Source organism: Pagrus pagrus (genome assembly GCF_965226575.1).
Source record: "Pagrus pagrus genome assembly, chromosome: 13".
Taxonomy (NCBI): domain Eukaryota; kingdom Metazoa; phylum Chordata; class Actinopteri; order Spariformes; family Sparidae; genus Pagrus; species Pagrus pagrus.
Window position 1 is genome coordinate 30,048,798 of NC_140197.1, and position 25,360 is coordinate 30,074,157.

Genomic DNA, 25,360 nt, shown 5'->3' on the forward strand with positions numbered 1-25,360 from the left:
TAGGCCCACCCAGGTGCAACCCAAGGAAAAAATTAGACTCAACAAATAACAAGCAAAAGGAAATGGTATCAAACTCTGACCTAAATAAATCAAACATGTAGAATAATCAAATAAAAATTTATTTTTGAGACTATTTTCCCTTAAAAGTTCTCTGAAAGGTTATTTTTTTGAAGAAAATTATAATAAATAAATAAATAAATAAAGATAAAACACTTAAAAGTGCAGGGCAGGGTTTGCAGTTAAATTTTAAAATGTTACTTCAACTCACAGACGATAGATAGTCTAAAAACTAAATAACTACACATTTACAGCCAGAGGGCTTTTAGAGGTTTTTAAAATGGGACACAGATAAAAAACAATAATAAACATACAGATACTATACTATAATATAATCAGAATTATAATGATATGTATAATCTATGAGTTTATTTTAAGGGACTCTCTTTTGTTTTATTATTAGTAACACACTGTAGTCGTGTTGTGATGGGCTGTAGTTATGTTGGACCTGAACGCCTCATGAACTCTGCGGTCCCTTTAAATCTGAAGCTCCTCCTCCTTCTCTGAGCCACGTCATCACAAATCACAAACAAACATGGCGGCGCGCTGCACCTGCACGGCTCTTCTGGCAGTGTTGGCGCTATTTTCAGCGCTTTTAATGACATTTTACGCGGCCGGCTCGGATGTAACATGGCCGGCGGTGTCTCTGGCTCTCATCGCCGGACTTCTGTCGCTGTGGTTGTGGACGTTACGGCGGCGGGACGGCGGGTTTGACCGGCGGGTGTGTGTGCTGGTGCTGGGGGACATCGGTCGCAGTCCTCGGATGCAGTATCACGCCTTGTCCCTCAGCAAACACCGTTATAATGTTACTTTTGTCGGGTTTTTAGGTAAGAATGACACTAAACTGAGCTTCACACTGTCATTCATCTGTTCCCCTCTCGTCAGACCTCCTGTCAGCTCCTACACACTTCACCTGATGCTGCTCGAGATGAACCGAGATAAGATAAACTTTATTGATAACAGTGTCACAGAAGCAAACGGAAGTACATTAACAAGTCACTTCAAAATGAAGTGAATGAAAAAGATGCATTGCGAGTGTCTATGTATACAATGAGAAAGAAAATAAGATAGAAATAATAAAAATGGAGTCAGTAGAAATTACTGCAACAACACAATCACAACAAGCAGAGCTGCAACTATTCATTGATTAAGTGAGTTGTCAACTATTAAATCAATCGCAACATTTATGGTAATCGATCAATCAGTTTAAGGCATTTTTTAAGAAAGAAAAAAGTCAAAATTATCTGATGTCAGCTTGTTAAATGTGAATATTTTCTGCTTCTGATCATTTCTGACATTGTATTGACCAAACAACTAAACTATTAACCAAGAAAATAATGGACAGATAACTATCAGTTATAAAGATGAAAAAATAGTGACATTTTCTCATTTTAGATACCAAACCTCATCAAGACGTCCTGAGAGAGGAGAACATCAGGATAGTCCCCATGACAGAAGTGAAAGGTGTTCGAGGTAACTGGAAACATGTTATACTGTGATTACTGTGGTGGAGGAAGTAATCAGATACTTTACTTCAGTAAAAGTACCAATACTACACTGCAAAATACTTGCAGTGTAGTATTGGTACTGATCCAAGAGGGATTTTAAAGACTTTATTCAGCTGAAGAAGGAGGAGAATTTTCTCAGGACATAAAGAAACACTTCATCCTTCAGTCGTTACAAACATTAAATATAATAAGAATTGGAAACTCTGAGATGTAGTGGAGTTGAGGTGTGAAGATACTACTTGAGTAAATGCACTTAATTACATTCCACCACTTTTAATCTGTCCATGCGCTGTTGTTTTTTCAGTGGGACCAAAAGTCCTCACGTACGTGACGAAGGTGATCATTCAGAGTCTTCAGCTCCTTCGTGTGCTGCTGAGGATGGAGACACAGTCTCATATACTGATGCAGGTATTGGACTAAAGAGCAAAGGTGAAATACTGTGATGTCCAGACTGCATGTGTAGATGTGTGGACGTGAGAGTGAAGCGCCAGACTGCTGTGAAACCTTCACTGGTTTTAAAACTGGCCAACACTCATGTTTATAGAAATCCGTACAAGGTGTGGCGTCCTTATGAAGAAAGTAAATTATCAAAACTGTGAGCAATTAATTTATTGAGGAGAGTTACTAGTTTTTAAGTGACTGTAACTTTCTCCATCCTGCTCTTCAGACTGATGTTAATGATTGTGTTTATATCCCAGAATCCCCCGGGCCTGCCCAGCATCGCGGTGGCTTGGCTCGTTAGCGTCCTGCGTGGCAGCAGATTCGTCATCGACTGGCACAACTACGGCTACACCATCATGGCCCTGAGCCACGGCCAGAGACACCCGGTGGTCCGACTGGCAAAGTGGTCAGTACCGTGAGGCTGACGGTGGCCGTTTATTTTGATTAAAAATCAATTAATTATTGGGAACAGAGAAGCTAACTTGATCGGTGCTTGTTTATATTTTCCAGGCTGTCATCTGGAGATGTGGGTTTAAGATATTTTTTTGTTCTTCTTCAGGTATGAGCACTTCTTCGGCCCTCTGGCGTCTCACAACCTGTGTGTTACCAATGCAATGAAGGACGACCTGCAGAAAAACTGGGGCATCAAGTACGATTTGTTTTGCACTTATCATATTTACTGATGTTCACTGAGGATTTGTTGCCCTTCTTTATGCACAAAACTGTGAAACATCTCACTAAGTAGAAAAATTGTGGGGACACGAATCAATCAGAGTGACAGCTTTTCTTTGAGTCTTAACAGTAGTGGAACTAGACAATTTTAGTTTGTCATGTTGATGGTGCTGATAAAGAGTTCACAGGTCATTAAACTCATAAGCTCTCATCCTTAAAGGGTATCCACAACACATTTCATGGCAGTTCTAGATAAAACTTGTCTCCTGCCTGAATTATTCCTAAATGTATAGCTGCTTTAAATGTCAGCCCGCTCCTCTAAGCTGATAACGTAAAGGAAAGTGACTGTTTGATGTCTGCAGGGCGACGACGCTCTACGACAGACCAGCCGCCATCTTCAGAGAGACTCCGCTGAAGCTGCAGCACGAGCTCTTCATGAGACTGTCCGACACACATCCTCAGTTCAGGAGTGAAGGGTGAGAAACACAACAGGAGGGTTTCATGTCTGTTGTGTCACAAACTGTCCGGTAGAAACTACCAGAGTTACTTCAGTTACTGCAGCTCGTTGTTTTCTAAAAATATGGATACATTTTCTCTCATTTTGTGTCTTTAACTCACTAAAGACAAATGTCATTAGAATCCACAGACACTAATTAAAGATTTAAGTCCATAAAACTACGATTAGGGAAAAGGTCAGACTCTCAGTTAGCTGTACTGCTACACTGGTTCACCCTGAAGTACACACTCTGCCTTGGCTGACCTGTTGTATGTTTTCCAGGTCTGAGGAGGTGAAGGTGGAGAGGACAGTTTTCTCAGTTCGTGACCTCACTGATGACACAGTGACGTTGAGGGCGGGGCGACCGGCGCTGCTTCTGAGCAGCACCAGCTGGACAGGTGAGAGGAGGAGACACAAAGAAGACTTACAACTAAATGAGCTACAAATCAACTGTTGGAGAAACACTTCCAGTCTCCAGGCAACATGACCAGCAGTGCAAAATATAAGCTGCATGAAGTTGGGTCTTTGGACTTCATGGGGCATGTCGAGTGGTTTTTATATAAAGCATTTTGACTAATGTTGCACGTGCACATACACTTTATATGTTGTTCTGATCACATAAAGCCCATTTTTATGTAATTATTGCACCTTTTTAAAGTTAGTCTGATGGTTTAAGGTTTAATTTTTGTTGATCCTCAAACACTGAATCAGACAGTTTCATCTCAATGTCCACGAGTTGATCAGATGTTTGTAATAACACGATCTATCTCTCCACAGAGGATGAGGATTTCTCCATCCTGCTGAAGGCTCTTGAAGGTACGGCAGGTTTTAAACTGCTGCTGTTGATCTTCTGCTCCACACAGAGCGAAACATCTGATATGTGTTTGTGTCTTTTCTCAACAGAGTACGAAGGATTCGTTAAAGGAGGAGCTTCGTTACCATCGTTAGTGTGTGTGATCACAGGTAATCCTGCTGTCTGGCTCCAAACAGGTTTCAGGTTTTATTCCAGTGTGTGTTGGACTCATGTCTGTTTGTCTGTCTGTCTGTGTGTGTGTGTGTGTGTGTGTGTGTGTGTGTGTGTGTGTGTGCGCAGGTAAAGGTCCTCAGAAGGATCACTACAGGAAGCTGATCGACTCTCTGCAGTTGGAGCATGTGAAGATCTGCACTCCCTGGCTGGAGGCAGAGGACTATCCTGTCTTATTAGGTAACATTAGACATCACACCCTGACCTTCAGAGCTGCTCCTCGTTACATACATGCGATTTTAAAATGTTGCTCTCATGTTTAAATGAGACTCGTTTGACTTGTGTCGTCAGGTTCAGCAGATCTCGGCGTTTGTCTCCACAAGTCGTCCAGCGGTCTCGATCTGCCCATGAAGGTGGTCGACATGTTCGGCTGCTGTCTGCCCGTCTGTGCCGTCCACTTCAACTGGTGAGTGGGTCCAGGATGGAGAGGAATCATGACCTCTGCTCCAGCTGGTGTAGTGTGAGGTGTGAGACAAACTGCAGAGCTTTAGTCTGTGGGTCTTTATTGTTTTGTAGAACGATTACAGATCAAGTTCTTCATCTGAACCTGATCTTTGGGAGCGTGTAATTAAGATTTTTTTTTTTTAAATGTGTGTCAGTTAACACGGTGGTCTTTCTTCTCCAGTTTACACGAGCTGGTGAAGCACGAGGAGAACGGACTGATCTTCAGAGGATCTCAGGAGCTCGCAGAGCAGCTCAAAGTGAGAATGATGGAAATGTGCCCAAAATACAGATTCATGAACTTGTGCTGTGCCTGAAAATGCTGCCGATGCCAGAATTTGCTGTCCTCTGTGGTTCAGAGCTTAAAGCCTTTCTGCCCTGAGAAGTGAAACAATATTGTGTACTTACTAAACTAACTTCACTTTATTAAAAATATAAAGGACATATCTTATCAACAGAAGCACGAGGAGGCATCGTTTATTGAGACTGATCTTCAGTCTGCATGACTGTTTGTATTATGATACCTGCTTCTGACAAATCTCCCATATTATGATGTAAAAAAATGATCTGTAATGTAATGATCTAAACCATTCTGGAAACAAACTGAAACTAAACTGAATAACAGTAAATCTGTGTGTTTATGTCATATTTGTGTTTTCAGTCTCTCCTGTCAGACTTTCCCAGTTCAGAGGGCAGACTGGGTGTGTTCAGGAGGAACCTCCGCACCAGCAGAGGGCAGCGCTGGGACGACAACTGGGACCAGAACGTCCTGCCTCTGATCACCACTCCCTGATGGACACCAGGAGACTTTTAATGAAAGACTCCAATATTTTGAGACCATAATGCATCAAAAGTCGACATTTTAACTTGTCTTCTTGGCAGTGACGTGTTAATCTGACGATGGGACGTCCCGATCATCGACACTGGGATCAAAGAAAGGATATTTTTGTAGTAATGTCTTGTAGGGTGAAGATGGAGGATTCTCTCTGTCTGACAGGATGCAGCGTTTATACTTTTCATTCCAGCTGTGGAGCCTGACTGTATGCAGGACACTTTGATACGATGTACATTTGTAAATAAAATCTTTATTGTGCTGCAGTGGTGTCATGTGTACAGTTGAATCAGTTCTATAGAGGAGGCTCTGTTGTAGGGAAACACGTGGCTGACGGCTCCGGTCATCACACGGTGGCTGATTCCTGCCGTTTCTGTTAAAAACAAAACATTTTCAGTCAGTTCACTGAAGAAAGGAAGAAGTTAACAGCTTCCAGCAGCTGCAGAATACATTTTGTGCTGTAGCGGAGGTCTCCACATTCATAAATCCAACTCGAGTAATGAATTCTCTCACCGAGCTGCTGCTTGAAGCCGCTGTACGTCTCCTGGTTTCTGATGGTGGAGCAGATGAAGACTTCAGCAGACGAACAGTTCAGGATCTTTGACAGCAGCTTCACCAGACTTCCTACAACATCTGGATCATACACCACATCTGCACCACAGAGGGATTGTAACAACGTACATCAGTGCCAATCAATCTTGTTGGACGCAGCTCTAAATAAATCACTGGGTTTGATCAGTTTAATGTTGCAAAGTTTTTGTCCGCTGTTATATTTTCTGTGAAGCCACTTTAACCTTGTTTAGTCCTTAGTTAGTCCTCTATAAATAAAGTTTATGTTTATTGTTTTATTTCCTCAGGTACAAATCTGAGGCACTTAAGTATTTTTATATATTTTATTTATTGGACAGCCTTAGGAACAAGTTGCTTCACAAAATAAGATTTTTACAAACAAAACCTACGACGAGTTTATAAAATATGACAGCAGTTAAAACTGTATGAACTGATACAGAGTCTGAACTCTGACCTGCAGCGATGACGGCGTCCGGTCCGATCTGCTTGATCTGTTCCTCTGTGGCTGCCGTCCAGTCCATCTCCTCCACGCTGACCGTCGGCTCGGTCAGACCGTTCAGCTGCACGTTGCTTCTCAGTTTCTGCAGGACGCTGGAGTGACAGTCACTGAACACGAATCTGTTCGGACTGCAGGATCGACAGATGGTGACACCGGTCAGCCCGACGCCGCTGCCCAGCTCCAGAACCGTCCTGTAGACGGGAGGAGAGGAACAGATGAGTGAAAACGACCTGTGTGATGAAAATCTCTGACTCCTGAGAGAGTTTACTTTCTAGTTGAGCTGCAACGATTAATCACTTATTTGTCAACATTAACTGCTGAATGGTTTGAGTGATTCATAAAGAAGAAAAGTCAAAATTCTCTGATGTCAGCTTGTTGAACGTGAATCTTTTCTTGTTTGTTTCTTCCTCTCTGACAGTAAACTGAATATCTTCGGGTTGTGGACAAAACAAGACATCTGAGGACGTCATCTTTAGCTCTGAGGAACAATGATCCACAATGACAATAATCGTTAGTTGCAGAAATAACTGAAGTTCTTCTTGTGGCAGTTTGTGGGTTTGGTTACCTTCCAGTGAAGACCTGCTGGTGATCCAGGGCCCACTCTGCCAGGTAGAGAGCAGCCTCCCAGGTCACCAGGCCGGTGGTTCCCTCTGAGATCAGAGCTACGTTCTCCAGCAGGCTGACAGCGTCTCCACCGGGCTGCAGGACACAAACCAGCAGCAAAATGTTAAAGTCAGGAGCGTTTAACTCCAGTGTTTCCTAATCTGCAAATTGTCTTCACAACATTTCGGATCCTGAACTGAACCAGGGATGCTCAGGAGCTTCATCCATAAGACTGTGTTTAGGATCCAAAACAAAAGTTGCACACAAAAGATGAAAACAAGGCTCCAACATTAATCTCTGCAAACAGAACACGCAGCAGCAGGAGCTGGTTGTAACACAGTGAATGATGAGTGTGTGCAGCAGCTTTAGTACCAGTATGTAGCTCTTATAACACTCGGTCGTGTCTTCAGCTCCGACCACCTCAGCCAGAGCGTCGTACAGCTCGTCCAGAGGATCGCAGCCCGCTGCCTCCTGCTGTCAGAGACCAAACAACAGGCACTTCAGTCATCGCTCGACAACTAACAGATGGATTGGCATGAAAATTATAATGACATTGAGGATGATGATGATTTTTTTCCCGCTTCTGTCCCAAAACAAAATGTTCCCTCACGTCTGCAGAATATGATTGTTTAGCCGGGGTTTCTCTGTAGCACAATGCTTCAGTCATAATGGTACGAAATGACACGTTTTAACAGCATCTGTGATTTAGTTATTGCACAAGTTAATTATTGTCTTGAATAACTGAGTATTCACTTCAGTTCATTCAAAGAAACTGACTGACAGCACTGACCCGTCTGATGAGCTCAGAGAGAAACAACCTCCTGAATCTGACCGATGGGGGAAACTCCCGGCACAGAGAGTGAAGACACGTCTGTCAGAAACAGAAAGGAGACGTTATTGATTATTTTATTGATGATTTCAAGATTATAAGACCATGAAAGGTTGGAGTGCCGGCCCACTTACCTGTTTTAAAATGTCTAAAATCAAGTCTGATGATTTGTTGCTTTCGAGGTCTTTTTCTAAAAACTGAAAAGTGGAAATGATCAGTTAGAAATGATGACTTTTAAACCTTTAATGAAGTGTTTTTGTTAATATAATGGATCTGTATTATCATTTGTTTTGGAATTTAGAAGAAAGTCAGAATAATTTAAATGTGATTAAACAAATTTTCTCTGAATTATGAATTTAGCCCTATCATATGTATGTACTATGATAACAAAACATCCATACCAACTGAGTCTATATCTAATTTGATATTTACACCATATTACATATATTATTAATCATTTAACACCAGATTCGTTCAGAGTAAGCATTACTACACATATTGTTTGTGTATGTGACAAATAAACCATTTAAACTGAACTGACCTTTTTTAAACACATATTTAAGCCACTTTTTATTTCAAATGTAGGAAATCTAAACTGAAGAGGTTTTAATTCCGACCTGCTGATGGATCATACGTGTGCCGAATTAATCAGAACAATCCGCTAAATTTTTAAATCATTTCAGTTTTATTGTGACACTGAACACATTTTCCGTTGAGCAAGAAAGCATAAATAGACGGATATTTGAATGGAGTTTGGTTTATCGCTCACTCTATGAGATGAATGGAGACACGATAAAAAACAGTTTTTACTCACTGTCCAGGGAAATGAAACCAGACGGCTCATAGTGAAAAATGACACCTGAAAGTCCCGTAAAATATCCGTTTTATCCAAAGTTTGTCTGTCTGAAGTTTGGTTCTGCTCAGAATGCTCCATCTTCAACGTGTCTTTGTTTACTTCCGGCTTACCCACAAGGCACTGCGGCCATTTCACACTGGACCTATGGGTACTGTAGTCTTTAATTCAAATTAGTTGATTGGTTAATAAGATTAAAAAAAACAGCATGAAGACTTTGCATCTCTATAGAAGTTATAGGAAATAGTCTAAACAAATAAAATAAATAAATAAATATAATATAAATAATAAATATAAATGAAAAACAACAAGTTAAAATGTGATAACTCTTTACTCTAACGTTTGAAATAAAATACCAACATTGTGCAAAAAAAATGAGTGTGATTTTAAAATCAATTTTAATTTCGTCAGGCAAAATATTTAAGCTAATCAGCAGACATTAATACTTTTGTTATTTTTAGCCTGTTGGAGGTGTTCGCCCGCTCTTTTCTTGCTGTGTCACTGCAGGAGGAGATAAATGTCTTTACAGTTGGGCCAACTCCTCATTCACCAACAACTCTGACAGCTGCAGCACAAACACACACTGGACATTCACTGCTGAGGAACAAGCAGGTTGTTTATTCATCCATTTATTTATTTCCTTATTTGTTTGTTTGTTTGTTTGTTCTACTGTACTGTAGAGTTCTGATTATTGCACCAATAATAGTTCAAATATGATGAAATGGGAGTTATGAACCCAGTATGGACATAATCAGTTAAATTGATTAATGACAATAAAGCACTTAATAATATAACTTTTAATTCAGTTAATGTTTAAAAAATGTTTTTTTATATATATATTCTGTTTATGTTTTATTACTTAGAAAATAGTTGCTGCTGTAAAGCTAAAATGCTTTAAAATAAAATGAAAAGCATAAACAAATGAATAAATAATCCATAATAATAAATTAATGCTTTGCTCATCTTCATTGATATACTGTTTTGTGTTTTGAAAGGTTTCACCGGAAGTTTATTTCGTTTATTTATCTAGGCTGTGTTGTTTTATTTCTTGTATCTATAATAATGGGTGTTCACTGCCCTCCAGTGGCCACAGTGAGGTCGGACTGTTTTCACTCGTATTTAACGCAGCACACTAAAAATAAAACAGTGAAACAGTAATCAGTGTTTGTAAGAGCTGTTTCAACAGTGTTTAAACTTCCAGCGGTCACTGTCGAATAAAAGTGACCAAACTGAATGGACAAAAATCTTATTTTCAAATAAACACACTTCAGTATATCGTCAGACTTTATAACTGTTTCTGCCACAGTTTTATAGCTGAAACCTTCATATTTTGAGTCTACGTGACGGTCGCAACAGAAGGAACACACACACAGTCAAACGTGTGTCTCACCGGAGCGTTTTATGCACTGGACTGTCAACAATGAATATGGCGACGCTCTCTACTTAACTGCTCGACGTTACAAATGGAAGGTGAAAGCTTTTGACGCTGATTAAAAAGGTAAATAATGTGTTTTAAACACATATTTTGTGTCTTTTAGTGCCGTTAAACGGTTTAACGTCTTTACTATGATGTAGCTTCACTCAGATAACTAAATTAGATTTTTGTTATAACACTTTAAGTTAAAGAACTGTGGTGAATTTGGAGCAGGAATCTGTGAGCTAAAGGACAGAAAATGTTTATAATTTGTAATGAATGTCTGGTAAATTCGTCTCATTCTATCGGTAATTCCCCACATTTTTGTTCGCTAGCTAACACTTCAGCTAACCTACTTTCCTGTGCTAGCTTGATTATTGACTTAACGTCACTGACATCAATGGCAATCGAGCCTCGGGCTTTATATGTTGCCACAACATCACGCTTAACTCGATATTTGAAGGGCATAAAGCGAGGTCAACCGTCTAGCCTGTTCACGGAACTCCGTAGGAAAATCAGCAAATTTTAATTTTTTGCTTGCGATCGCGCTTATTTGTAAAAATATTCTTCGTACATGGATACATTTAATGAAAGATAAATAGCCCCTCTTCAATTCGGCATACATCAGGTATGAATTATTGTTTTACAATTCGTTTTTAAGATATACTTGAAGATCGCAGGATATCACAACTGGAAAGATAGTAGCAGAAATACAACCTAATGAAGTGTAAATTGTTTTCAAAGGTTATTCAGACACGTAGAGACATTTCCTTTATTTATTTGGCATTTGGGTTCATATAAATAATCATAATTTCTATCAAAATATATCTCCTGTAACTCAAAAAATGTAGGAGAATTTCGACATTGTCATATTTACTGAACAATATCAAACGTCTTTTCCTGAAGGATCAGCATTACACTACATTCTGCAGAGCTTGTAATTCATCTTTTTTCAGCAAATTCACTGAATCCTTCATTTTGTTTGATTAAAATTAAAGAACAGTGTTCTGAGGAAACAAAACAAAATATCCGTGAGGTGTTTTCAAATATTTTCATCTTCAGGCAGAACCAGGAGAGCCATAGACTGGGCAGATTAATCAGAAAGTAGTGAGAGATGGACTAACATATTGTTAATTTTGTTTTTTTTGTAGCTTTTGTGGACAATAAGAGAAATGTAGAAGTCACCTGACCTGTTGTCTTCTTCTTCTCATTCTCAGATCACCAGAGCTGCTGGAGGCTGAACGCTGAGCTGAAGTCATGGTGCTGAAGATCTTCTTCCCGCAGTGCTGTAACCGGGCGGACAGCGGTCTGCTGGTTGGCCGCTGGATCTCCGGCCACGACTCTGCTGTGGTGTTGGCTGTCATCCACTACCCGTTCATCCCGGGACAGGTCAAACAGTACATCCAGCAGGTCAGTGCAGACACTGGGCAGACATTTTTTGCAGCATAACATTTGATTTTTAATAAATTTATCCTCAGCTGATGGTGACATATCTTATTGCTAAATTTGTTCATCATGAACCAAAAATAAAAATGTTATTCCACCCAAAATAGCAGTCAAGGCATGCTGCTTCAGCATGATTCAAGAGTTTAAAGTCTTTATTAGTGTCTCCACCTTCCTCACTGCACTCTGCCATCTTTTTCACCCAGATGCAGGCCCAGAGTGGGGTGGAACTGTCGGTGCTGGGCTCATGGAGTTTACCGAAAGAGGGTCAGGAGGGCATGGAGAGCTTCCTCAGAGACCTTAGCACCATCTTCCCCCAGCAACGCTGGCTCCAGATCCACCGCGAGGTCGGCAAGACAGGCTTCACCTGCCAGATCCTCAACCGGGATCAGAGTAAGACCCTCAGGCTGATACTCATTGGGTTTATAAGGACAACTGGAAGTTACAGCAGGGCGAGTTTAGGACAGGCTTTAATAAGTTACAGGTTTTGAGGTGGATTTTTGTAACATAATCTCATTGTTAGAACTTTTTTATCTGTTTATTTGGTTTTGAATTACGCAGTTTTTCTGATAACCTGAGTTGATAATGAATTTATCTTCGTCCTGACCAGATGGAAGAGCAGTTCAGAAAGAAGCTAAAAAGAAGAATAAGACGGTTGAGGAGGAGAATGGGGAGGCTGGAGGTGATGAAGAGGAGAAGGAAGAGGAGGAGAAGGTTATTTTCGTCCACTACGAGCAGAGGAAGGTGATGCTGTCGCAGCTTCACCCCATCCAAAACGGAGTTCCCGACCCCAAAACTGATCCACCATCTGAGCTGAGACAGGTACGAGTCGCCTACGTAACATGAATGAAAATTTGGAAACCACCGAACGTATTTTGGCTGACACAAGACTTTTGTTAACATGCTGCTGCCCTCCTGGTCCAGATGTTCCAGACGGTGGCACACAGCCAGCCTCTGTTCTTCATGGACAGATACGACGACGGGCCGCTGAAGTCGACACACTGGCAGTCTGAAGGTCGAGAGGCCAGCATCATCGTGGAGCTGCTCAAACAGGCCTCCGTACCGCTCTGCCTGCTCATCGGCTGGCTGCTCTCCATATGGACCTGGATCTGTAACATCCGGTGAGAAGGCAGTGCTCTAAATTTTCCTACAAATCCTGTGATAAGACACAAACCAACAATTAGTTAGAGCATCTAACTTCCTGTCTGATGTTAAACTTTAAAACAACTCTCAAATATTGATAAAGTTTAATTTTTGGTTAACAGATGAATGTATGTATATGGTAGATGAGGGTGAGTGACTTAAATCTGATTTGTGTCTTTCATCACATCCACACTTCTACATTCACTCTGAACACTGATTATAATTATTTTTATTTTATATTTTACCTTTAGGATCTTCAGTCTTTACCCGCTGCGCTGGCTGTCCAGTAAGCTGTCCACCTGCGTCCAACTCAGCTACAGAACCGAACACATGAGGACGCTCAGCTCAGCGAAACCGGCTGCCGGACACACACAGTTCATGAGGTGATTGTTTGGAGACACCTGATGTTACAGCAGCTGCTCTGGGTGGCTCGTTTCAAGCTTGGCGACCTTCTTCAGGCAGCGTAAAGACATTCATGCTGACATATTTATAGCTTGCCATCAAGTGAATTTCATGGCAACCTGTTAATCTGATTTTTATATGTGTGCAAGTGGAAGATTTGTCTTGATGGTGGAACTCAAAAAGAAAAAGAAAGAGACACTTTCCCTGTAGTTGTTCCCCTGATGTTACCTTCATGTCTGTCTGTCTGTCTGTCTGCAGGAAAGCCAACATCCTGGTGTCGTTCCTGGTCGACGTGGCTCTCGGCATGTTGCTCATCTCGTGGCTCTACAGAGACAACCACATCACCATGTTGGCCAATGCACTGGTGCCTGCAGCTGATGTAAATGTGTCTGACAATATTTTTTCAGAATGTCACCGTGTCACATTAGTTACGATTCTCGCCCGAATGGTTGTTGGTTTGTTTCCACCATGACTCACTTCAGGGGATAAAATGAGCAACTTTCACACCCAATTCTAATTTTGGTTTATTTGTCAGGTTCGGCCATTATCAGGGTGACACTGTGTGTATGTGGGTGTACTGCTAGCCTAATGCCTAAAGCTCATACCGCATTACCAGTCTGATTCCAGTTGAGGACCTTTGTTGCATGTCATGTCTCTTCACTTCTCACTTTTCTTGTCAGACGCTTATATAATAAACAAAGTCACAAAAATGCATCTTTTAAAAATGCTTTCTGCCCTCCTTTTCATACTGTTAACAGGCAGAACCAAGGACAGGATATCATGATAATAAACCAATTTAGTCATTTTTGCACAATAACCGACTCAAAATATAATATTTACTGTCTCAAGTCAAGAGATATCTTGAGATAATGAGTCTAAAAAGCCTCCTTATTGAGTGGTGCCCATTCTACTGAGTCTACTGATTTCTGAGGAAATTGTGATGAACTGAAATGATGTCGGATTTCTTTGTCCTGACTTTAAACTCCTGGGATTCTTCCTCAGCATGTGGCTAAAGAGCTGGATGAGCTGCTGCAGTGGCTGATGGGAGCTCCTGCAGGGCTGAAGATGAACCGAGCCCTGGATCAGGTGCTGGGCCGCTTCTTCCTCTACCACATTCACCTCTGGATCAGTGAGTCGCAGCACGAAACACTTTCTCTTAGTTTGTATCTGACCATAAAAAACAGTGCTGCCAGTGCCCCCTAGAGGCTTCAGATTTATTCCTCTGCACTGGTCGGACTTTCACCTCGATCTATCCTCTCTCCATCCAGGCTACATCCACCTCATGTCTCCCTTCATCGAGGGGATCTTGTGGTACGGAGGCCTGTCAGCCTGCCTGGGTCTGACCTTTGCCCTCTCGCTGCTCTCTGACATGGTCGCCCTGCTCACCTTCCACATCTACTGCTTCTACGTCTACGGAGCCAGGTGAGACCCCAGCAACTACAACCTATGATCAGTTTTTTTCACTGCTATGAAACAAAGAACCAGAGGATCTGGATTGAAAAAGTATGAGGAGCATGTTAGACATTGTGGGACTGTCCTAAGAGTGGCTGCTGCTAACTCCCGATTACTCAAAATGTGTCACCTTAAATTCAGAGCAGAGCATTTGGACGTAGTTGTAGTCTGTAACTTGGAATAAATGCAGCCCCTCTTCATGAAAGTGACCTGTAAGCACTGTTTGCACAGAGATCACAAACGGGGGCAGCATCACAAATGATTATCACTCCCAAAATGATTCTGCAGGACTCTTGCATGCAAGGCTCACTAGTTGTTTGTTTTAATCAGTGAAATGTTTTAAAATGTTGAGAGAAGGAAATTGCAGTTTTAAGTATGCCAGGAATTGTTGCGTACTAACAGGAAACTTCCTGGTGCGGCATGTGCGTCATCAGATGCAACTGGAAACTTGTCTCAAAGAGACGGCAAAATGTTTTTCCAATGATTTAATATTTGTCTTGAATATATCGCAACACAGTATTTCACAGTTGTTATTATTATTATTATCAGATACAATGATCCTTAAAGGGATGAAAACAGAATGATTTGTTGTAATTTCACAGCACATAATGTCCTGGCAGACATAAAACCTGATATAAACTTGAAATATATATTGTTTTAGCAGCACTAATCCAGTAAAATTCATTACGGTAGATAAACAAAAACACAGTGTTATAACCGTCAGTTTTCATATCACCACAGTAAACTTTAAAAACTGTATACAGCTGCAACCATGTAATATTTACTGACTACTTTTCTTAATGTGAACACACGAACTTAAAACTGCTGAGAATCAGTGTGTAGTATTGAATTGGAACTCACCATGGATTTGTGTGAAGTAACCCTGTTGATATCCTGCAGGGGGCGTCCTTCTCAGCCTGTTTTGTCCTCTGTTGCTGCAGTAAAGACGTTTAAATTACAGTTACTTATTGACCCGTACATTAGAGTCTTAGTTTAACCTTTCTGAGTGGAGCTAGGAGCACAAACTGATCATTATAGTGTCTCCACCTGCACCAGGAGAGCAACCGGAAAAACATCTTAAATTATCTTCTTGGGTTTCATGGCGATCTGCCCTGAGATCATTTTTTTTGTGCACACATTTCATGGCATTTGACTTGTTATTTTTTAGATTGTTTGTTCTGAACGAAAGTGATGGAAGGATGGACAGACTAACTTCATTTCCCTCTTTAGGTTGTGCTGTTAATGAGAAGTATAAATTATATTTATAACCAAAATAATCATAACGACACTACACTGTAATAAATAATATTCTAAAATATAAACTTTAGGTGTAGAGCTGATCAATCAAAGCAGCTTTCTGTTAATATGTACAGTGATTCTACTCGCTGTGAATCAGCTCTTGTGAAACAGAAAACAGAGCTTGGTTTAGGAAATGAGCCTCAGATAACACCGGCAGAAAAAGCCTTTTTTAGCGCAGCACACCCATGAGATTCAAATCTCTGCAGTCATGCAAACATTAAAAGTGTTTGTGTTGTGTTGTCACTTTAAAGAAAGCAGAGAACACCAGTGTTATTATCCCTTCAATTAGAACTGGTACGACAGCACTTAAATCACCCGAGTCTGACGTGCAGAACAGGATGTTTTGTTTTGCACACAGTTGCTTAACTGGGTCAGACGCTTGTATAAAATAATTTAGTGCTTCAAGTTGTTTCCTTCACTCTGCCTCAGTTGGTACACTCTGCTCCTCTAGACAGTTTGCTCAGGATCTCTGCTTCTCCTGCTCTTTTTAGGATTATACAGTCATCGACCATATATGTGGTAGAACAGTCAAGTCAATGTTATTCATATAGCTGAAAATCACAAATAAGATCAGCACTTGCTTGCAGAGAAAAGTGCAACACAATCACCTGAAAATCAACGAGTACAGCATCGTCCTGGTGCATAGTGGACCTGATGACAATACTGAAGGTGCATCCTCTTGATGAGAGATGCACAGTTCTGGAGATGGCAGCTGTAGAGATGAACTAGATGGTGCTTGGCTTGTGGTGCTTAAGGCGACAAAAAATGGGGCAGAAGGCGTGAATCTACTTATCGTCGAGTGTTTATTTAACTAAGCTAGCTAATGTTACAGCTCAGCTGAGGAGGAGGCCATTTACTGTATGTTTCATGTTTCCCACAGGTTGGTGTGTTTTGTGACGATGCGTTGTAACAAACAAGACCATAACCTCTGATCCCGCTGCTGAAGGGTAAAGGGGTTCAGGTTAGCGGTTCTTGGCCCTGCAGGCTGGAGGTCTCGTCAACTTCCATTCAACTCAAAATAGCGTGACTGCTTGTTAATCTTCTTTAATTTGATAAAGTTATGGATTAAAGCATTAATCTGGTGATATTCTAATCCTTAATATTCTTAAATCCTGGCTGTTACTCACCTTAATTCAGATGTGTTTTAAGGCGGGAGGACTAATGGCTGCTGGGTGTGCTGTGTGGTGTGATGGGAGGCTGAATGCTGTGATAATAGTCTTGGATGCTGGAGGAGAGAGGATTGACTAAATTATGCATTTGCTCTAAAGATAGCTTGGCTCCCGCGCCCGTGGTGCATAATGAAATATTACCCACTTTCCTTGTCACATATTTATGCTCCAACAGCTCTTGGATTAAGAGCGAAGTGAGTTTAAATTCAGTCTGAGAACCTTTGTCGGATGGTTTATTAAATCTGTATGACTGGACCTAAAAATATCTCCTGCTGCGGTCCCAGTTCACTTTGATTTAAACCTTTTCTTGTTCTTCAGAATGAGCTTCAGAAAGCTTCTCTGTGTGTAGGAAGGACGGGATAGAGGAAATATGTTGAGTAGTTGGTATTGTTCTGTAAATTCCAGTAAAAAGAAATTATATATTAGATTATTTTATACAATTGGTTAATAGGGTAAAACTTTTGACTAACAGATATCACCATGAAACTTCCCCAGTGGATTATCTACATTCAGGCAATTACTTTTTGTCATCTGATAGTCTATGTTTGAATATGCAAATGACATAATATCATTAACTATGGTACTCGTTTACATTCATAAACATAAAGATATGTTTATGAATGATAAAGATAAATGTGTATTTTCTTTCCACTTGTCTGAAAGAAGACATGTTATGGACACCTGTGGTTTTTTCCCTTGATTAAAAGTAAATTAAGTTTAGTGAGCAGATGTTTAATTTCTCTGTAACTCCACTACTACTGAACTATCTTTGATCTTTAGTGGAGATTTGATCTTTAGCTTTTAATACTACTGAAAGACTATTGCTTATCAATATTAACGGTCTGATCAATTCTCTCAGTGCATAAAGAAACTCTCACATTCAACCCAGTTCAGTCGCTCTCCTCTCTCCCTTCTCTGAAGTCTTTCTTCTCTTTTCTCTCCCTCGTTTGTTCTGTCAGGGTTTTCCGCAGATCCTTGAAAGTTTGTGAACGTGAGGGGAAAAGATCAAGGGCTTGAAATGTTTCAAAAGCAGCCATAATTAGATATGGGTTGGTGCTTGAATTTATATATTTTGTTAAAGAATAGTTATTAAGGTTCTTCTGTTTGTTTTTTGACTTTGATTTAATTTTACTTTGTTGTCAGAATCTTCTCCTGAAATGTTTCTTGCTTCCCAAAATGTTCACTGTTTCACATAAATACCAAAATATAACATTTAACCAAGCAATAAAACCAATACCTACTTAATACTCCCTGAACGATCATACATCGCTCACTCTCTCTTTTGAACTGTTGTCTGTGAGCTTCGGTGAGTTCTCATTCTAAAACTTCTCAGTGTTGGGTCCTTGAATTGAAGGGAATCAGGCCTGGAAAAGTCCTGGAAAAGTCCTGAAATTTCATGTTTAAGTAAGTGTGGAAACTCAGATTATCTGATATCGCTGTGTTGGAACATTTGGAACAAACCCATGTATCTGTCATGATGTTCGACACATGTTAGAAAAAATAACTTCTCGCTTTTTTCTTCTTTTTCCCGGAGTCGCAAAGCTATGACATCACAAAAACATGACCGGTCTGTTGCAGTGATGGTCCTGAAGCAACAACACCAACACGGCGATATCAGATCAAGCGTGGGAAATCCTGTCTGTTTACGACGATTGTTTAGCTGGATAACATCATTTAGCTGCTCTTATTTTCTGCACGTCATCAGTTGTGTCCGTCTGTGTCTCCGTCAGGCTGTACTGTCTGAAGATCTACGGCCTCTCGTCTCTCTGGAGGCTCTTCAGAGGGAAGAAGTGGAACGTCCTGCGGCAGAGGGTGGACTCCTGCTCCTACGACCTGGACCAGGTCTCTCACACACACACACACACACACTCAGACATTAATGTCACCATCACAGAGGTTCAGATGTTTACTGTGAATGTTTGTGTTTCTTCAGCTCTTCATTGGAACGCTGCTGTTCACCGTCCTGCTGTTCCTGCTGCCCACCACAGCTCTCTACTACCTGGTCTTCACTCTGGTGAGACAAGTCACAAGTCCAGAAGCTTTAATCAGAACAGCAGCTGATGTCGGTGTCCAAAAAAACTACTTCTGCACCACGATCACTTCTGAAACAGGGTTCTAGAAAGACTGAAGTCATGAATCATAGGCACCTAAAAGAAAGCCTCAGAAATGTTGGATTATTTGGGTTTTTTTCTCATTTATTTATTTATTTGGTTGGTGGTTCGATTATATTCCCTTCATGTTTTGTTAAAATGGAAAAGTACTTCCAGGAAAAATTTCCTCTGGACTCATGAACTTTGTATTTTTCCTGATAATAACCACCAGATGTTCTTGCCATTAAACTTCCTTTGGAATTATCAGGAAAATGACAGACCTATAAATGCTGCTTCAAAGTCTTCACACTGACCAGGAATGAAACTGTGGTGGAGAAATAATGAAGTATGAAATAGAAAGGTTTTTACATTATGTTTTAAGATATCTATATTTCCAGCTCGCCTCAGGCTGTTCTGACAAAGATGGACAAAAGGAGAAACGCATCATGCTGCAGGAGTGTTTCTTCTGCAGACGTTATAACAGTTTTTGTCCTCGTTGGGATCCCTTTTAACTGACATAAATTTAAGATGACGACAGTTGCTATTCCTGTGACGGAGCCAGAAATAGATCTGGCTCCTTCACAACCTTTTAAAATCTGCGTGGGTGTGTTGGATAGATATAAATAGATTCTGGGCGGAGTATCTGTGAATAAATTATCAAATGTTGCTTCAATTTGTTCGTTTAATGCAAATGCGGGACAAGTCCAATTGTAAATTATTAAGAAAACCTTTTAATGCTGTGTCGCCTATTTCCAATTTTTTGACAAAATCTCAGTGTGGCTCCGGCTCTGGTTTTTCACTCTTGTGTGTCCCTGTTGTTGTGCAGCTGCGGCTGGTGGTGGTGCTGTTCCAGGGCGTCCTCCACCTCAGTGTGGACTTCATTAACTCCTTCCCTCTGTTCGCCGTGGGCCTCCGCATCTTTCGGTCCTACCGACTGGCAGGTGAGTCACCTTTATCATCTCTCCACTTCAGAGCTGCGACAATTAGTCGATCGTTTAGTAGTTATCGTTCCAACACTGTCCGGTTCCAGCTTCTGAAATGTGAGGATTTTATGACGGTAAAAGAAGAGTCAGTAGGTTGGACAAAACAAACTATTTGTGATGATTATTTGTGATAATCTTGACATTTTACTGACTTAATGATTATTGGTTATTCATCAATTGATGATTAGTTGCAGTCTTATCTTATTGTATTTGTGTAATACGGTTCAAAACAGAGTTCCCAAGACAAATATTAAGTGCAACGCTAACAGTTAATGAAAGTTAAACAGATTATTTAAAATCAGAATAACATAGATGAATATATTTGATTATAAAACTGCATGTTCACACCACAGGTTCTCCTTATAGACTGGATAAGTGCTGCCTAATTGCAGTTGTTTCGAGTGAAAAAAAATTGTTGAGTGGTAAAAATGCCCTTTAAATATGTAGGATACTAATTATTATTAATTATTTTTTAATAATCTTGAATTTGCGATCCTAGTACCATTTTGCAATTTAACAATACAATCCATTACAATAGGTGTTGTTTTTAACTTATGTGATCTTTTGGACCAACTACGCTGCTTATATTTAGGACGAAATTGAATGTGTACGCACAAGATAGATAGATGGCAACATAATAATAATAATAATTATAATAATAATCCAGGGTATCGGCAGGTCGTTTAATGTCTGGAATAGTCTGGAAATAAAAGTTTATGGTTGAATGTTATGATTAAAATCATGCACGGTATCCCTTCATTGATGAGTCATTTGACTTTCAGAGGGAGTAAAGTTCAGGGTGCTGTGTGAGGAGCCTGGGACGGCCCTTCACCTGCTGATGGAGGTGAGAAGTCACATTTTGTTTCTGTTTATTAAGATTTTAAATGTAGAAGTTGAGGTTTGTCTAATTTCCTGATAATGATCTCTTCCTTTGTCTAACCCCCATGACATGTGGAGACATGTTGTGTGCTCCAACATTGTTTTTTTATGTCTTAAAGTAGGTCTGTGTGGGAAATGTAAAGGAACAGTTCACCCAGAACTGAAAGTTCAGCCATCATCTCCTCCCTCCATGCTGATATAAAGTCAGGTGAAGTTTCATAGTCCACAAAACATTTCTGGAGCTTCACAGCGAAACAGCGTTGCATTTGGGTCTAAAAAACAACAACAAAAAACATAAATTGGCTAAAAAAGCTTGTTTGGTGTAATCCAAGTCTCCAGAAGCCCCGAGATCACAAATTGACTTGAAAAGATGTTATTTAAACTCTCGATGAGAGGTCGAGCTTGTGCACCGGCTTCAGACGGGGTGAGCACTCACGCTTTCAGCTTGTGAAGATGTGAAGATTTAAAATATCAAAAGGGTGTAAATAACATCTTTTCAAATCCATCTGGGATCTCGGGGCTTCTTTAGACTTGGGTTACGTCGGACGAGCTGTATGGATATATTTTATGGACTATGAAACCTGACTTTCCATCAGCATGGGGGGAGGAGATGATGACTGAGTTTACATTTTGGGGTGAACTGTTCCTTTTAAGCGTTCCTGTCAGTTAATGTTTGTGGAATGAAACTTTATTCTGAAAGTTTTGGGCCAAAAGTCTTATGCTGTTACTCTTTTTGGGACACAAACTCATTTTTTATTGATAATGGAAAAGTAGATTTTTCTTTTCTGCCACCAGAAATATTTCCCTCCACGTCTGTTCTGACGATCAGTGTGAAGTCTGACTGTTTTCTTTCCCAGATTAACCCTCTGAAGTTCAGCACAGTGGTCCAGATGTATCGCACTCCGACTTACAGCTGTTACCCCAAAGACTCGTGGGCTGCTCTGGTCAAGAAGCTGTTTGTTGGGGAGCTGATTTACCCCTGGAGACACAAAACCATCAAGACTGAGTGAGAGACGTCATACAGAGAGAAATAAACTAAAAGATGAGGGAACAGAGGAAAGGGAAGTGACTGAATAAATAATGAGATAGAAACAGACAGATGGAGGGAAAGAGGGGAAATGGGAAACAAGGGTGAATTCAGTGCTGCTTTCATGTGAGATGAATGAAGAGCGTCACAGGATGTTTGAACACGACTGAAGCTGATCACTTGTTTTCTGATCGACGTGCAGAAGAACAAAAACGAGCCAGTGTTGCAGAGCACAACGAACATTCAGTAACAAATCTGAAAGCCAGCAAGTAGTCATGTCCTGCTGTTGTTAAGAACTGTGATCACAAAATGATGTCAGAACATGATGAAATCCTTTATCCTCAATCATTTTATTAAGAAAAACATCCTTCCTTGAGTTGACGTCAGGAAATTAAATGAAATATGAGAACTCAGACTCCATCATTAAGGCTAAAAGGTGAGGGGACAGTAATTATCTTACACTCGTCATGTTTCTCAAGAGGAAACGACACCAAAGGACCAAAACAGTTCTTCTACACTTTGGCATTATTTTACCCACCTTGTTTTTCTCCTACATGTCAGTGAAGTCTTCATTCATGTATTGTAGTTCACACACTGGACATTTAAAGGAACAGTTCACCCAAAAATGGAAATTCAGTCATTATCGCCTCACCCTCACGCCGATGGAAAGTCAGGAGACGAAAAGCAGCATTGCAGCATTCTCCTGAACAGCTAAAGTAGCTGGGGACTTTTTTTAAAATGTAAAAAACAACCAAAAAAAAACCCTAAAACATGAAAAGGCTCCGTACAGCTTCTGGTGTGAAGTCTCGAGAAGCCCTGAGATCCCAAATTAATTTGAAAAGACGTTACTTACACCCTATTTAAATCCAAGTCTTCACTGATGCTGCTAAAAGTATTATCATGCACGAGCTCAACCACACGTCAGAGGGTTCAGATGAGCTCTTTTTGGTTGTTTTTTACCTTTTCAAAACAAGTGTCTTTCCTATTTTGAACACTCCGTGTGCTTTCCTGTAACAACACCTCAAAATGACGACTTTTCTACACAAGATATCTCAATAAAGGTTTATTTGTCATGAAGCATGATGAACACATTTATGCTTTTGGTTTTAATAACTCCTTGACCTTTACTCCAGCACCACCCTCCAGACAAACATCACACTTTTAGCCTCATAATTGCTGAGGCTCTAAGAATCACTGTGTCACCGGCTCCTTTGAACACGCTGAGTATTGAGCATAGAAGTTGTGTTAAGTCTGGCTGGAAAGCAGCCAATTACTGGATAATGCTAGTTTAAAACAATGTGTTGTTAAATCAGCGACACACTGACACTGAAAATTCAACCTGACCTTTAGATTAGTAATATGAACTGAAGGCCCACTCCATAGCTCCTAAAGCCTGGGTTCATTAACAGAGAGGCAGAAGTCCATAGAAAAATCATGTATTTATGTATTAATGGCACTGACCATGAAGATGATCTCTTAGATTTTATATTATTAAAGCAACAGTCTACTTCCAATGATACTAACTGGACAAACAGATATTTTTTAAGCTTGATTATTAAATGATTTAGTGTTTATTGTAGCTTCTTTTATTGCCATATTTCCTTCACTAACTGGAACTATTTGACTCTGACAGTCTGTTACAGGAGTACGACTGGTTCTGCTCAGGGTCAGTTTGTCAGCATTTGTCTTCTTTTTTTTCTAATTGTAATTTATGTGCCTATTTGTGTCCTTTATAATTAAATGTTGTACTTAAATTCTTTATAATGATCAACTTGAACCAGCTCTTATTTGAAAACGCAATCCATAAGTTTGGGAATTTGTTTTGTCTTCAGAACAAATTGTTTTAATTTTTTGTGCTTAGGAAAGAAACTTATTCCACCGAATTTCAGATTGTGTCTTTAATGTGAATCGTTTGTGTTTTATTTCACCTGAATCTTAACCCTGTGCTCTTATCGTCCAGCATCAATTTGTTATTTCTAACAGTGAAACTGGTGAATTTGTTTTCTTGTTTTTGTTAACCTTTTAATGTAACAAGCTCTACTTAGCTGTTCTAAATGTTCCTTTGTAATTTAATAAAATTAATTCGTATTTAATACACTGGTGTCTCTTCTTTTCAGAGGATCTGATCTCATCTGTTCATAAACAGCCAATAAAGGAACTCACCACAGTCGTAGATGATTGAATCTAATCTATAATGTCAATAAGAGATGAAACTCGGAGCTGCTCTGTTGATAATTAATTCTAATCACAGTTTATGTGCATAGAATTAATTTGATTTATTTAAGCATAAAGTACAATCAGAATCCCCCTGGGAGCTGCTGCAGCACACGTCCGGCCTTATAGTAATCCTCCGATTGGTCTTTTACATTCACAGTATTATAATAAATCCAGATTGATGAACTTTGATGGCAAAGATGATGCATAATAATATTAAAGTTGGAACCATTTTGTGCCTAAACATAAAATGGGTCCATGCAGCTCCGGTGTGTTATCCAAGACGCCCCGAGAAGCTCCAGAAATGTTTTGTGGACTATGAAACTTCACATGACTTTCCATGGATGTAGAGGTGAGGAGAAGATGACTGAATTTTCGTTTTTGGGTGAATTTTTCCTTTAATGGGACAAATTCTACTTTTTAAATTTCAGTTGAGTCATTTTGTGAACGTGACACCTGTTTCTTTCATTGAAATAGTTGTTAAAACATGAACATACAGTTCACATCATCTCCTCCGAGGCGGATCAGTTTCTAAAGGATATTAACATTTTATGAGTAATAAGTGTATGAATATAAAATATACTTTTAACCTATCAATCAGTGCTTATTTTAAAGAGCATGTGCAGTAATGGGCTCGGAAGCTATTAAAGGTTTTTGTAGAAATAATGATTTATTCAGACCCTGTTACCTCTTAATGTGCTTTACTCATCATCATATTATCTTTAATGATCTCATTCAAGCTGTTGCCGCCAATACCAGCCTGTATGCTTCATTCATTATGTGTGTAGGTGTTCATCCTTAGGAGATTATTCTGAGAAATCTGAAGAGAGGTGAGTCACGATGTTACATAAACAGATTTGACACAGATAACACACACACACACACACACTCAGCCTACAACTGCACATCACATTTCATAATATCAGTCATGAAATAAAGATTTTTTTTCACCCTAAGATTTGTTTTATTACAGTGTTTTAAAAGAGAAAACCTCACTTCTAGTCAAATTTACTTTTCCTT

General features: G+C 40.0%; 3 protein-coding genes across 4 annotated transcripts; 2 read left to right on the plus strand and 1 right to left on the minus strand.

Moving 5' to 3' along the window:
- The first annotated feature begins 559 nt into the window (after window positions 1–559).
- Window positions 560–5,737, plus strand: alg1 (ALG1 chitobiosyldiphosphodolichol beta-mannosyltransferase). Its single transcript, XM_084371828.1, has 13 exons — window positions 560–884; window positions 1,453–1,530; window positions 1,870–1,973; window positions 2,264–2,412; window positions 2,566–2,655; window positions 3,041–3,154; window positions 3,457–3,572; window positions 3,952–3,990; window positions 4,078–4,137; window positions 4,268–4,378; window positions 4,490–4,604; window positions 4,824–4,899; window positions 5,301–5,737. The coding sequence occupies exons 1-13, from the start codon at window positions 593–595 to the stop codon at window positions 5,430–5,432; spliced, it is 1,476 nt and encodes a 491-aa protein (XP_084227954.1). The 5' UTR covers window positions 560–592; the 3' UTR covers window positions 5,433–5,737.
- eef2kmt (eukaryotic elongation factor 2 lysine methyltransferase) lies at window positions 5,705–8,936 on the minus strand. Of its 2 annotated transcripts, none has more exons than XM_084371830.1 (8): window positions 8,787–8,936; window positions 8,107–8,169; window positions 7,934–8,014; window positions 7,516–7,614; window positions 7,106–7,239; window positions 6,496–6,731; window positions 5,985–6,122; window positions 5,705–5,844 (listed from the first exon to the last, which is right to left on the minus strand). In XM_084371830.1, the coding sequence occupies exons 1-8, from the start codon at window positions 8,904–8,906 to the stop codon at window positions 5,744–5,746; spliced, it is 972 nt and encodes a 323-aa protein (XP_084227956.1). In that variant the 5' UTR covers window positions 8,907–8,936; the 3' UTR covers window positions 5,705–5,743. The 2 variants fall into 2 exon arrangements, with proteins under 2 accessions (XP_084227956.1, XP_084227955.1); XM_084371829.1 differs by having other exon boundaries at window positions 7,516–7,617.
- Window positions 8,937–10,146: 1,210 nt separating this feature from the next.
- pigq (phosphatidylinositol glycan anchor biosynthesis, class Q) lies at window positions 10,147–24,219 on the plus strand. Its single transcript, XM_084371156.1, has 14 exons — window positions 10,147–10,323; window positions 11,457–11,649; window positions 11,889–12,075; window positions 12,293–12,504; window positions 12,607–12,803; window positions 13,077–13,208; window positions 13,486–13,606; window positions 14,230–14,356; window positions 14,496–14,649; window positions 18,878–18,989; window positions 19,081–19,161; window positions 20,064–20,178; window positions 21,003–21,064; window positions 21,957–24,219. Exons 2-14 carry the CDS (start codon window positions 11,497–11,499, stop codon window positions 22,107–22,109), a joined length of 1,806 nt encoding a protein of 601 aa, XP_084227282.1. The 5' UTR covers window positions 10,147–10,323; window positions 11,457–11,496; the 3' UTR covers window positions 22,110–24,219.
- Window positions 24,220–25,360: the final 1,141 nt, after the last annotated feature.

What these genes read in the sequence shown, in the direction of transcription:
- alg1 (XM_084371828.1), top strand. Translation starts at nt 593, where the DNA reads ATGGCGGCGCGCTGCACCTGCACGGCTCTTCTGGCAGTGTTGGCGCTA. An exon ending in TACTTTTGTCGGGTTTTTAG is followed by an intron (nt 885 to 1,452) that starts GTAAGAATGACA and finishes TTCTCATTTTAG; the next exon opens with ATACCAAACCTCATCAAGAC. An exon ending in GTTAGTGTGTGTGATCACAG is followed by an intron (nt 4,138 to 4,267) that starts GTAATCCTGCTG and finishes GTGTGTGCGCAG; the next exon opens with GTAAAGGTCCTCAGAAGGAT.
- eef2kmt (XM_084371829.1), bottom strand. Translation starts at nt 8,906, where the DNA reads ATGGAGCATTCTGAGCAGAACCAAACTTCAGACAGACAAACTTTGGAT. An exon ending in TCTCTGAGCTCATCAGACGG is followed by an intron (nt 7,618 to 7,933) that starts GTCAGTGCTGTC and finishes GGTCTCTGACAG; the next exon opens with CAGGAGGCAGCGGGCTGCGA. An exon ending in CGGCTTCAAGCAGCAGCTCG is followed by an intron (nt 5,845 to 5,984) that starts GTGAGAGAATTC and finishes TGTTTTTAACAG; the next exon opens with AAACGGCAGGAATCAGCCAC.
- pigq (XM_084371156.1), top strand. Translation starts at nt 11,497, where the DNA reads ATGGTGCTGAAGATCTTCTTCCCGCAGTGCTGTAACCGGGCGGACAGC. An exon ending in ACCTGGATCTGTAACATCCG is followed by an intron (nt 12,804 to 13,076) that starts GTGAGAAGGCAG and finishes TTTTACCTTTAG; the next exon opens with GATCTTCAGTCTTTACCCGC. An exon ending in GCTCCTACGACCTGGACCAG is followed by an intron (nt 18,990 to 19,080) that starts GTCTCTCACACA and finishes GTGTTTCTTCAG; the next exon opens with CTCTTCATTGGAACGCTGCT.